This window comes from Centropristis striata, chromosome 8 (assembly GCF_030273125.1).
Source record: "Centropristis striata isolate RG_2023a ecotype Rhode Island chromosome 8, C.striata_1.0, whole genome shotgun sequence".
Lineage (NCBI taxonomy): Eukaryota > Metazoa > Chordata > Actinopteri > Perciformes > Serranidae > Centropristis > Centropristis striata.
Genome location: NC_081524.1, coordinates 6,470,622 through 6,484,572, shown reverse-complemented (window position 1 = coordinate 6,484,572; position 13,951 = coordinate 6,470,622). Strand labels below are relative to the sequence as shown.

The window sequence follows — 13,951 nt, the reverse complement described above, 5'->3', positions numbered from 1 at the left end:
CATTTTGTTACTGCCTCCAGCGGCCTCCAGGTAATTTGAGTTTGAGACCCTTGCTCTAGATAGTAATTAAGTAAAAAAGTGAAAAAAAATGATGTTAAGACTAAAATATAACATTACTTCATAATATTAAGTCTAAAATACACAAATCTTTGAATAGAGTTGTTAAACACTTTTAAATACACTTATAACAAAATCAAATTGAAAATGTTTATTCACTGAAAACAAAATATAAAAGCTGAAATAAGACAACAACATTGTAGTTACTGCACTCTGTTTCTGCATTACTGTTATAACCTTTTACAGCAAAACCAGAGTGCAGAAACTTCATTTTTAGCGTCAAAGGTTAAAAAAAATCATGATTTTTGAGCATAAAACATTACATCATCAATACATGTAGAAACAAGCATCATTTTTTGTCTGCACAGTAAAAAAAAACAACATTAAAAATCATTAAAGCAGTTTTTCTCAGTTTTACCTTTTGCGTAGTTACTGCAGTTAGACTTTGCAAGACAGTGAAGCACAACAAGACACACATTACATATTCTACACTGATCTAATCTAATTCAGCATGTCCTGAAATTGTCTGTGTTTGTTTTTAACGGCAGTGATTGCTCTGAAGTCGGGCTGGAACGTGGAGGTTTCTGAAATAGGTGACGTCCGTCTTTGGCTGCAGACTGAGAGTCTGAGTGACGAGGCCGAGCTCCGTCTCGTCTTCAACGACCACGAAATCACCAGCAACCCGGTAAGATACTGCAGCTCAGACAGTATGGGCACGAACACTGTCAGGGTCAGAAGATTTGATATCTGGATGGATGGATGGATGGATGGATGGATGGATAGATGGATAGATGGATAGATAGATGGATGGATAGATGGATAGATGGATAGATAGATAGATAGATAGATAGATAGATAGATAGATAGATAGATAGATAGATAGATAGATAGATAGATAGATAGATAGATAGATGGATGGATAGATGGATAGATGGATGGATGGATGGATGGATGGATAGATGGATGGATGGATATATAGATGGATGGATGGATATATAGATGGATGGATGGATATATAGATATATAGATAGATAGATGGATAGATAGATGGATAGATGGATAGATAGATCCTTTATTAATCCTTTACAGGAAATGATCGTGTCCCAGCAGCTTCAAGACAGTCTCAAAAGTTTGGCCTCACCCAGAAAATGTCTGTTGTTTTCCATGTTTTATTCATGAAATAAGTAACAAAATGAATCGAAAACATAGTAAAGACATTGACAAGGCTAAAATGAATAATTTAACCTGTACAAATCTCCAGCTTTACCTCTAGATCATGGGTCTCAAACTCGCGGCCCGCGGGCCAATTGCGGCCCTCGTGACGATATTTTGTGGCCCTCACCTTGATATGAAAGTTTAATGTGAGTTTTATATGAATGGCACTTTACCGTGTTGTGTGTGGAAGGTCCCTTTAATTACGTTTTTTGGTCATTTTGTGTCTTTTTTAAATATTTATGTCTTTTTTTTATAATTTTGTGTCTTTTTTAAATATTTTTGTGTCTTTTTTTGGTAATTTTGTTTCTTTTTTTAATCATTTTGTGTCTTTTTTGGTAATTTTGTGTCTTTTTTAGTAATTTTATATCTTTTATTGGTAATTTTGTGTATTTAAAAAAAAATTGTGTCTTTTTTAAATCATTTTGTGTCTTTTTTGGTAATACTGCCTCCAGTGCCCCCCAGGTAATTTGAGTTTGAGATCCCCGCTGGAGGTAAAGCTGGAGATTTGTACAGGTTAAAGTTATTAAGTCTATTTATTGTTGCAAAGGTAAGAAAAGCACATAAACTATGCACCTCTACAAGGCTTATATAACATTAGTGTGTAGGTGCATGCAGCCGCGATTATGACAAGTCACTATGAATCAAAAAACAGCAATTAGTGTTATAATAAACATCCTGGAAGGCGGCGAATTGAGGCTGCCAGAAAAGATGAAGCGCAGGTGTGCAGGGCAGCAGAAAGGTCTGGGAACTGAGCTAATTTAACAAAGTCTGGGGGACAAGAGGGTCTACTGAGCTTGAGGTGGAGAAGGAGAAACATCTGGTACATGTGTCAGCTTTGGTTAGATGCCAAAGAAAAGTAAAGGTGGAATAAACGGATCATTTGGACAGTTTTCTTCATTTTTCAGGGCAGTGAATGAGCAGTATGTCATTACCTTCCATTGGGTGTGTAGCAGTGGGTGAAATAGCTCTTTGAAGTCGAAAACCTTCAGGTGTAATGTATGATATGTAAACTACAGTGGCTTGAAAATATATAATATTCATTCCTCTTGAATGTTTCACCCTTTTATTGCTTTTACACATTAAATCATGGTCAATATAATTTGGCCTTTTTTAAAAATAATTTGTAAAAATAAATAAATAAATTAAAACCTCTTTAATATCAAAGTGAAAACAGATTTTTACAAAATAATGTCAATTGATTAAAAATATATACACTGTAAAAAAAAAGGTTGTTTTTAATGGTTAAAAAAAAACGGCAGCTGTGGTTGCCAGAACTTTATCGTAATAAATACAGTGCAATTTTTTATAACATTGCGGTAAAATTATATTGCCATTTTATTCCAAATGTTACTGTAAAAAATAAAAAGGTTTTCCGTCAAAAGAAACGGTGTTCTGCCATATAATTGACAAGAAAAAACGTATGAATGCCACATGAATTAAAGATTTTACCATTAAATATTACAGAATATTTCTGTTGGAGATATGGTGTTTAGTACATTTAACAGTAAGAAAAAGTATGTTTTACAAAAAATAAATGCAAAAATGATGGCTTGTACATATATTACTATATTATATATATATATATATATATATATATATATATATATATATATATATACATATATATATATATATATATATATATATATATATATATATATATACATATACACAGTATATTTGTGTATATATATATATACAGTATATTTTTCTACAAACATGGTGCCAGTGTATTTTACAGTGGAGTAATTTATTTAAAAAAATAAAAAATAAAAATACTGTTTTGGCTGATATATACATTTACGGTGTTTCATTGTTACTGAAACTGAATTAACCCATTTATCATTTTACGGTCTTTTACTGTCATGGTTTAGCTGTTTTTCACCGTAAAATCTACAGACATTTTTTACAGTGTAAGGTAAAATGCAACATGAAGACAAAAGAACACTCCTCGCAACTCAGAGAAAAGATTGTTGAAAAGTAGAAGTCAAGAGATGGTTACAAAGAAATGTCACCTCACTGGACATCCCACAGAGTTAAACCATCATTAAGAAATGGAAGCAGTATGCCACTTGTTTAAATCTGCCTCACACACTGAGTGACTATACTGAGTATAAAGAGATATTAATAATAAACATATGTTTCCTCTTTGAGTGTTTTTCCTACGGCATCATTTTAAAGTCACTTGTCTATTCTTGCATTTATAGTCTTTCACATATCTTAAAAACGACCTCAGAATTCATTTACTTTCATAAAACAGCTCTGTGAAAAGCTATTTGCAACAAGCACAAAAAGCAATTTTAAAACCATTCTTACCCTGTTATTGACAAAATAATGCAAAGCTACAGTAAGGAACAATATGTAAAATAGAAAAATCGCCATTTTATCGTGCAATTGGAGCTCAGATGACCTAAAATAAAACAGTATAATCATCGAGGAACACAAACCGATTGTGAACAAACCTCCTCAGCAATCATATATGTGTTATGACATCAAGTTTAAAAATAATCAGCACTGCCATCAAGGTTATTGAGGCGTGCTGTGATGTCTCCACAGAGGGAAAAGCAAATAAAACACAGTATATTTATTTATTGTGCTTTCACAACTCCGTCGTGTTCATCTTTGTGTGTCTGTTTGTGCGGCTGCTTTATATTCAGCAGCCTCCATTCGTCACTTCTATTTCATTTTCATTTATTCCATTATTTCCCAATATCAGAGCTCCATCTGAACGCTACTGATTACACGTTATTTCTAAATGATCACAGCTGAGGTTTGCGAATTCAAAAGCCATTTGGCTGATTAGGGCCCTCAGGCTTGCCATACATCACAAATCACATCCACCGCCGAGGCCCATCAACATGCAAGGCATACACTTATCTCCATAAACATAAAAGTCAGGAAAATGAGCTCAAAGGCTGCTTCCTGTTTGTTTGTGTTCTAGTGTGTGTGTGTGTGTGTGTGTGTGTGTGTGTGTGTGTGTGTGTGTGTGTGTTAGAAAAAAGGAATACTTCATCCACTGTGTGCATTTTGTAATTTCAGACCATTTTCATGCACTGATTCACTCTACAGGTACATCTAAAAAAAATTAGAACATTGTGAAAAAGTTAAAAAAAAATTGTCAATTATTTCAGAAAGTGAAACTTGTATATTATATAGATTCATTACACATGGAGTGAAATATTTTTAAGCCTGTATTTCTTGTAATTTTGATGATTATGGCTTAGAGATAATGAAAACACAAAACTCAGTGTCTCAGAAAATTAGAATATCACATAAGATCAATTTAAAAAAAAAAGGATATTTTAAACACAAATGTCAGGCTTCTGAAAAGTATCTTCATTTCTATACATCAATACTTGGTTGGGCTCCTTTTGTTTGAATTACTGCATTAATTACTTTTTTTGGTAATTTTGTGTCTTTTTTGGTCATTCTGTGTCTTTCTTTGTAATGTGTCTTTTTTTGTAATGTTGTGTGTTTTTTGGTCATTTTGATACTGCCTCCAGCAGCCTCCAGGTAATTTGAGTTTGAGATCCGTGGCCTACGGCACCATGCTGCTTTTATAGCAGCCTTCAGCTCATCTGGTGTCTCTCACCTTCCTCTTGACAACAGCCCATAGACTCCTATGGGGTTCAGGTCTGCCCAGTTTGCTGGCCAGTCCAGCCCAGTAACACCATGGTCACTGAAGCAGCTTTTGGTACCTTTGCCAGTGTGGGCAGGTGCCAAGTCCTGCTGGAAAACGAAAGCAGCATCTCCAAAGAGCTTGTGGAAGCATGAAGACTCTAAATGTCCTGCTAGATGGCTGCTATGTTGACTGTGGACTTCAGAAAACACAGTGGACCAACACCAGCAGAGGACATGGACCCAAACCACCACTGACCCAGGACCAGCAGATTACACTGACGATCAATATTCTAATTTTCTGAGACACTGAGTTTTGTGTTTTCATTATCTCTAAGCCAGAATCATCAAAATTACAAGAAATAAAGGCTTGAAATATTTCACTCTATGCATAATGAATATATATAATGTATGAGTTTCACTTTCTGAAATGATTGACAAAAAATATTGAACTTTTTCATGATATTCAAATTTTTTTGAGATGTACCTGTATGTAACCATCTACACCAGGGGTCTCAAACTCAAATTACCTGGGGGCTGCTGGAGGCAGTATCAAAATGACCAAAAAAAAGACACAAAATGACCCAAAAAAGACACAAATGGACTGAAAAATCACTAAATTACTTTAAAAAAGACACAAAATTACAAAAAATACACAGAATTACCAAAATTAAAAATTATTTAAAAGATACACAAAATGACCCCAAAAAGACACAAAATGACCAAAAAAAGACAGAATTACCAAAAAGACACAAAATTATTTTAAAAAGACACAAAATGATCCCAAAAGGACACAGAATTACCAAAAAAGACAAACTTATTTAAAAAAAAGACACAAAATTACCCAAAAAAGACACAAAATGACTAAAAAGAAGACGCAAAATTATTTTAAAAAAGACAAAATGACCAAAAAAAGACACAAAATGACCAAAAAAAGTAATTAAAGGGACCTTCCACACACACACACGGTTAAGTACCATTCATATAAAACTTGCATTAAACTAAGCAATTGGCCTGCGGGCCACGAGTTTGAGACCCATGATCTTATTTATATACAGTCTATGATCTACACACTAGATTGGAAGTGTCTACCTGCCACCTGGGATCATCTGTCTGCACATGAGTTGATGTGTACCGTACTGAGTGTGCTGCAATGCTTGTTTGCTCTCCTGCAGCACCGTAAGATCAACTTCGACAAGGCCAAAGGTCTGGTGGAGATCCTGTTCGACCAGCTCCTCCCGGAGGACGAGGGCTCGTACACGGCTCAGCTGAAGGACGGCCGCGCCAAGAACCAGTTCACTTTGGTCTTTGTGGATGACAGTAAGTCGTTCATCAAGTTCCCACTAAGCTCCCAAACTGGCAAAATGAAAGAAAAGCACAAATGTGGCCAAATTATAGAACAAAACTTCTACTGGAGGTGATACACGGACTACACTGCCCTACCAAGTCTAACTGCAGTAACTACAGTTTTGGTCAAAATTGAGTTATAACTCAAAAAATGAATATACTCATTTAAACAAAAAAAAGAACATAAATTATAAGTTTATTTGAAAGGGAAATTATTATCTAGATCTATGTTACACAGAAATTACCAAAAAAAAAAGACAGAAAATTACAAAAAAAAGACAGAAAATTACCAAAAAAGAGACATAAAATTACCATAAGAGACACAACATAACCAAGAAAATACATAAAATGACCAAAAAAGACACAAAAAAGTAACAAAATGGCCAAAAAGAGACATAAAATTACCAAAAGAGACACACGACTCAGCTGAAGGATGGCCGCAATAGATAGATAGATAGACAGATATATATCCAAAGCAGACTGTGTAAGTGCAATATATATATATCATATATATATATATATATATATATATATATATATATATATATATAAAGCTCATAAAGGTGAGGTTGTGCTGGAAAAAATTAATACCAACACCACAGCATGGTAAAGATTTTTTAAGTGACAGAATGAAAAGTATTCAATAACCGACAAAATATCCGAAGACTCCAAAGGGTTAAAGTGATATTTTAGTGTGTGTGGTTGAGACCAACACCGAAGCTACCATTGAGGTCGTGTCCTCAATATTTTCAGAAGGATTTAGGGGGTTTAGCAAGCATCCTGCAATTAATTAACAAACTGTAAAACTTGGAGTCAGTCTATTTAAATGGGATTGCTTTAGGAAATGAGAATAAATAGTTCAAATTTCACCACCACATTTGTATTCCTGGCAGAGTGGAGAAGCCTTTGAACATTTCGGTCTTCATGTAGGGAGATAAGATTGACAAAGAATAGAAAGAAAGAATAAAATGTGGAAAAACCACAATCACGTTTTGTGTTTTTTTTGTGTTTATTTTTAAAATCCAGGTTACAGCCACAAGTAGGGCTCATTATTTTTAGAAAAATACAGAAAAGTCAGTGTTTATCAGTGTTTTAAATAAAAAATAAATCCTTGGTGAAAATTATATTTGCAATGCAAATGCTCTGTTGTAAAAGCACAAGTTTTTTAAAAAAAAAAGCTTACTTAGAGCAGGCAGCTCATTTGCATCCTCTCCCCAGATTCTCTCTGCTGTTTTCATCCTAAGTGGACCTTGATTACTGTGGCAGTCGGCGTCTTCTTGCAGAAAACAAATTCAAAAGCTTATGTGTCTAAGTTTTCAAACTGATTTATTCCTGTTCTGGGTATTTTTGGAGTAAAGGAAAGTCAAAAAACAGAAAATAATTAGCCTAACTCAGGACCAATAGTGTTGTTTTTACATGTAATGCATGTTAATCGCTCAACCAGCAGCAGCCACATGGATTCTTCTTAAAAATCAAAGGAATATCAGCTACAGGGAGAGAAAAAATCAATAAGAAGAGAAGTGTTGCAGGAGTTCAAAAATGTGTTATGTGATGGTGTTACACTGCAAAAAGTCAGCTCTTAAAAACAAGGAAAAAAAGTACATAACTTAGGTTTATTTTGCTTAAAAATAGCAAAATGATCTGCCATTGGAACAAGAAAATGTGGCTTGTCAAGACTTTCCAAAACAAGTAAAAATCTCTAATCTTAACGAACCCAAAAATACCTTCGAATTAGTATGTTCTAACTAATGACAAGTGCATTTTTCTTGATTCTAATGAAATACACGTGACCTATTTTCTCAATATGTTGAAAAATATTCTTGAATTAATAAGTAAATGCTCGAGCCATCATCTTGACATAATGATAAAGTCAGACTAAAAACTAGTGAACTTTTCTTGATACAGCTGAAAAAATGTGTCTGTATGTAGAATATTTTACTTAAAATTCTTGAAATAAGGCAAAATATATCAAACAAGTGAAATAAAAACTGCTAAATAAGAAGAACTATCTTATCAGACAAAAAAATAAGCATATATCCCCTTGATCTAAGATAATTCATCTTACTTAGATTTCAATATATATTATGTAACACTTCTAAATCTAAAGGGTTTTTTTTAATCTCGGTAAGAAACAAATAATTGTCAGGTCACTCTGCTCGGGCCAGTTCATCGCTGCTTGCATCTTTAATTTATCTTGTTTTAAGAGTTAATTTCTTATTTTAAGTGTACAACATTCTTATTTCTAGATTTAATAATCTTAATTTAAGAAATCTTGTCAAGTGAAATTATCTGTCCATGCAGCAAGATAATTTCCCTCAGATTTAGTGTTTTTATCTTGTTTTTAGACACCTTTTTTGCAGTGCATAACAACATAGTTTTGTTATTAGATTAACATTTTGAGACAATATCTTTAGGTTCAGAAATGATGGGCTGTTCAGTCTTATCGAGTATGAATTTTTCCATATTCCTCCAAAATATAGATGACAATGGGCAAACTCACATTTGACATTACATGAAAAATAAATGTAATGTTGTCTCTGGCTCATATCCACAAGATTAGTTGGGAAATTAAATCCATTTGGAGCAACAGATTATCATCCCGTCTCCCCATGTGACCTGTGTGTTTCTCCTGTTGTGTACTCAGCGTGATATTGTTTGTGTCTCTGGCAGAGTTTCGTCAGACGCTGGCCCTGGCTGATAAAAACCGACGTGACCACAAGAGAAAGTCTGGTAACTCTCCAGCACACCGTGTTGTAAATACAATTACATCTAACTGTTATAATAGCTTTTTGATTATCTTTGAGTGTAGGGACACAGCTGCCTCATCTTGTCCAAACCTCTTGAAACTGAAAAGAGAGAGAGGAAGCTTCCAGTGCTACTGAACTCTGTTTCCATCACCTGAGCTTTTTTTTTAATGTGTATTTAGGTTTTTTTTTAGCTCTTTTATGTGTAGAGGCCAATGTCCCAGTGCCGGCTTGTGCAAACAGACTGTGTTACACAACGTCTACTTTTCTAACTCCACGTGAGACTCAAAGTCCACAAAACACATTTTTGTCTATTACCTGCAGAATAAAATGATGCAAAATATAGAGATAGCTGTTGTAGCGTTATGTTAGCAAACACCCACTTGCTTATGGTAACTACTGTAACTCGCCATTTATGTTAGCTCATACAAGCTGATGTTAGCTAGCATCCAGTTGCTTATGGGAGCTACTGTAAGCTAAGTAAGCTAACTTTAGTTGTGATAAGGAACTTGTAACTCGCCATATATGTTAGCTCATACAAGCTAATGTTAGCTAGCATCCAGTTGCTTATGGTAGCTAATGTTGCTAACACCAGCTAACAGGAGTGTATCTACAGTGATGGAAAAAAATATTAGATCAACCTTGTTTTCTTCAATTTCTTGTTCATTTTAATGCCTGGTACAACTGAAGGTACAGTTGTTTGGACAAATATAATGACAACAACAAGAATAGCTCATAAGAGTTTAATTTAAGAGCTGATATCTAGACATTTTTAATAGTAGCCAGTATAATTTTGGTCATTCTCAATAAGACCATGGAAAATGTCTAGATATCAGCTCTTAAATTAAACTCTTATGGCTTTTTTTTGTTGTTATCATTATATTTGTCCAAACAAATTTCCCTTTAGTTGTACCAGGCATCAAAATGAACAAGAAATTGCAGAAAAAGGGTGGTCTAATAATTTTTTCCCATGACTGTACTCATATAGGACACATGATAGTTACTTACTAATGTTATTGTGAATTGTCCCACCACGCTTATTCTAGGCAGCTGTCATTATTGCCATAAATTACCACATTATGATGCAGTTCTGTTTCAGTGGTTTCTGTGAATAAATTGGAGTCAGATGGTCACTGTTTCTCGATGGATAATTGTGTGTTCTGTTTCCTCAAGGACCGTATTTCCAGGAATACTTGTCATGGAGTGTAAATGAGGATTGTGAACTGATTATAAAGTGCAAGGTACGTTTTGTACATTTTTTAACTGAATAAATTGGCTAATTGCAATAATAGAACTAACCTAACACCGTGTTAAAGCTTGTAATTGTTTCATCTCTCCTAATTAGTTATGAAATCATTTATTCGCCTGTTTAAATGTGCTGAAAGTACATTAGGAGCCCTGAGAATGTTTTTCTTTTATTATCACCTATTAAAGGAATAGTTGGACAACTTTCTGAATACATGCGTTTTTACACTTTTCTGGTTTTTAGTACATTATATATATATATATATATATATATATATATATACATATACATATACATATACATATATATATATATATCTATACATGAGACAGTTTGTTTATAATGGGACGGGTGGGATGGAGGGTCAGGGGTGGAGAATTTGGGTTGGGCGGAGAGTGTGTGCTTGGTTTATGTTTTATTATTATTTTGATTGATTGATTGATTTCTCTTTATACACAGGTGACAAACACGAACAAGGACACGTCACTTAAATGGTTTAAAGAAGGCGTGGCTGTGAGCCAAGCTGTGTACGAGCAGTCATCAGGGCTCAGCACACTCACCATCAAACAGGTAAACACAATGATTCTGCACTGTTCATAGACCACTAGAGGAGAATGTGAGTCAGCATTTATGAATGGTGAGAGAAAACAAGATAAAAAGACGTGTTAAAGTTAATGTTTGTATCATCTCTCATTCTGTAATATTGTGATATTCTCCTAGGTTCAACTTGAAGTGTACTTTGAGGTTAAATTAGGGCTGGGCGATATATTATATATATATAAAAATATATCGATATATTTTTTAATGTGATATGGAATTAGACCATATCACATATTGTCATATTTAATTATTTTGTAATGTTCGTTATTCTTTTCTCATATAAATATATTTATTTCAGAAAAAGATTGCCCTATTTAATTTCATAGACTATTTTTATTTAAGACATTTTTTTATTTAAATGTGCACTTTATGGAGCTTTGATTTAAAAAAAAAAAAAAGATACTCTTGTTTTTATACAGTATTTATGTCCACTTAAATAAACATTTTCAATAAAACTACTTGTGACATGTCATATTTGACTTTGACTGAACATTTGCTCTCACTTTGCGATAAAAATATATTCAACCTAAATATATCGGCATATGACTTTTTGTCCATATCGCCCAGCCCTAGGTTAAATAAAAGATTAATGAAAGTACTTGGTTTTCCTCCAGAGTTATCAATATTTCACCTACACTGTGAATGTTTCATTGTGATACAGTGGATGTTTCCCCTCAGGTTACCAAGCAAGCAGCAGGTTCATACAAAGCGGTGGTGTCGGACCGGAGAGGAGAAGATGTCAGCACCTTAGAGTTACTGGATGACGGTGAGACGTGACCTTGTCTCAAGCCAACAACTATCCACAATCAATAGTCTCCATTTGTTCCGGTGTGCATTTCAGCTGGCACAAATTCCCCATCCATAATGGAGGCGAAGCAATTAATGTGTTTTATTTTCCTCCCCTTCTTATCTCATTATGTGTCCTCAGTATTCAGCTACCTACCTCTAATCTTACGTTTAGTATTTATTGAGTGCCAAAAGCAATATAAAACGCCGTCTGAACGTTTAATTGTTCTGTTTTATTTACAGAGTATGACAAGCTTCTCCAGCAGCTGAGTAAACAGTGTGGTGAGTTATTCACAGTTGGAAGCTCTAGCTTGGTGAAATGTGCCAATGATTTGTTTTATTTTTTTCAGCAGGTGTGCTGTGTTGGGATGAGGATAATACAACTGAAAGCTATGTTAATTAATTGTGTTGTGCGTTGTTGCTTCAGAATATTAATGTGTTTGAACTAAAATGGCAGGGGGAACTGGAATGTATGCAAACTGTGGCATTAAACCTCTGAAGTCCAGGAGATTTTGGTTCAAATGTGTCAACTTCCTCTGCATTAATTTCTGTCTCTGTTTAGCATCTTTCAGTCTGTCCTTACATCACATGCATGGCTCCTTTTTCTCCACACAAACTTGGCTATCAGTCAGATTTTTCATTTTATTTTAATTAACAAAGTATGAAGCTGCCAGGAAACGAAAATACAAACAAAAGACACAGGTGTCTATGGAAATGTAATTTTTTTCATTTTATTTATATATATACATATATATATATATTTTTTTTTTTTTTACCATTTATACACACAAAAACAGCAGAAAAAATAATAAATAATAAAACTACAAAACAGTCTATTTGCACGTAAATTAAAAATAGTAATAGTTTTCATTGTAGAAAGAAAATTCACATTTCAAAAATGGTCTCGAAACATAAATGGCACACTATGATGCACTTTCAACTGGCTTTCTCAGCTTGTCTACATATCATATACAGTTTTTACTGCACTGCAAAAAAAGAAAAGTAGGGTGAATTCAAAATTTCAAGGCAAGTTGGACAATTAAAGTTAATATTTTAAGTTTTGTTTTTGAGTTTGCTCAACTCTGAATTCTAATTTTTGTCAACTCAACTGTAAATTGTACAAACTTATACTTTTACATTGTAATAACTTTTAATCCAATTACTTCTGCTAACTTCTGCAATATGTGTTGAATTGGCACGATTGTAACGCTGCTATGAAATGTCAGCTAATGTTGCGACCACAATTTTGAGTTAGCATTGATACGCTAATGGCTACTCTTGTAGCTTGTTGTGTCTGACTGCCGGTCAGTCAGACCTCTCCACCGAGACACCAGGGAAGACGGTCAGTTTGTGGTATAATGCTCTATTCAAGCTTTATTGCGCAGTTTGCAAAGTGCGGAGATCACTCTTACAGAGATTCCATAGAATACATCTGTTCAACACAACACCCAGAGAGATCTGTCCTTCCAGCTCCGGAGCCGTCTTTTATCGAGAGCTCCGCTGGCGGCTACGCCCTTCTCTAAACTTTAGCTTGTCCTTACATGACTTGTTTATCATACTGTTGTAGCTGTCCTTTACATGACCTGTTTATCATAATGCTGCAGTTGCACTCCGTGTCCCACTCACTCTTCCTCTTTTGCGAGTTTGTGTATCGCAAGCCCTTGTGGTTACGGCCCCCACCCTTGTTGTTTGCACTTTGTGTGACTTCTTGTTTTGTACCAGTCACATTTTGTACTCGTTACATCCGTGTGCCAGTTTTAGAGCCTGCGGCCCTTGACTATAGCCTGGCTAACACCAGACTATTCTCAAATGAGGGCTAGTCTGGCAACGAGCAATGTATTTTTCCATAGAGGAGGTGTGGTTTACGATCCTCCAGAGCCGTTTATTGGACGCTTAGAATGTCTATCAAAGCGTCTGTAGGTAGCTCTTAGCCAATCAGATCAGTTATACCAGATGACGTAGTAGAGCAACAGAAATGGATGTTTGTTGTGTGTGTGTCTGTGAGAGAGTGTTGTTTGCTGCTTTGCTCCTCCAGTTCTCGCTTTCTGCAAGATTATTTATTTTCACGCTTTATTCCCCCTCATGTCATTCAGCCACACACATCCACTGATTTTATGGGCAATAAACAAGCTGCTGCGGGCCTCTCGGCGGCTCCGCTGTCCGCGGTAGCGGGGCTATTAGCCGCTAGCGGCTATTAGCTATTAGCCGCTAGCGACGCTAATAGCCCCGCTACCATAACACCGGTGATCTCAGCGGAGCTGCCGAGAGATCTTTCGCCTTTCAACTTTCGCTCTAAACTATTTAAAACACCATCTACAGCTAAAGAGAGTTTCGCCTC

The 13,951-nt window shown here is 35.0% G+C and overlaps 1 protein-coding gene across 1 annotated transcript in view; it reads left to right on the top strand.

Annotated features, from left to right (window-relative positions):
* The window catches only part of myom3 (myomesin 3), a 117,756-nt gene that overhangs the window by 96,848 nt on the left and 6,957 nt on the right, over positions 1-13,951 (top strand). Inside the window, 7 exon segments of the mRNA XM_059339093.1 lie at positions 606-742; positions 6,066-6,210; positions 8,908-8,967; positions 10,155-10,222; positions 10,687-10,797; positions 11,506-11,593; positions 11,857-11,895. Of these exon segments, the coding sequence (XP_059195076.1) occupies positions 606-742; positions 6,066-6,210; positions 8,908-8,967; positions 10,155-10,222; positions 10,687-10,797; positions 11,506-11,593; positions 11,857-11,895 (648 nt within the window).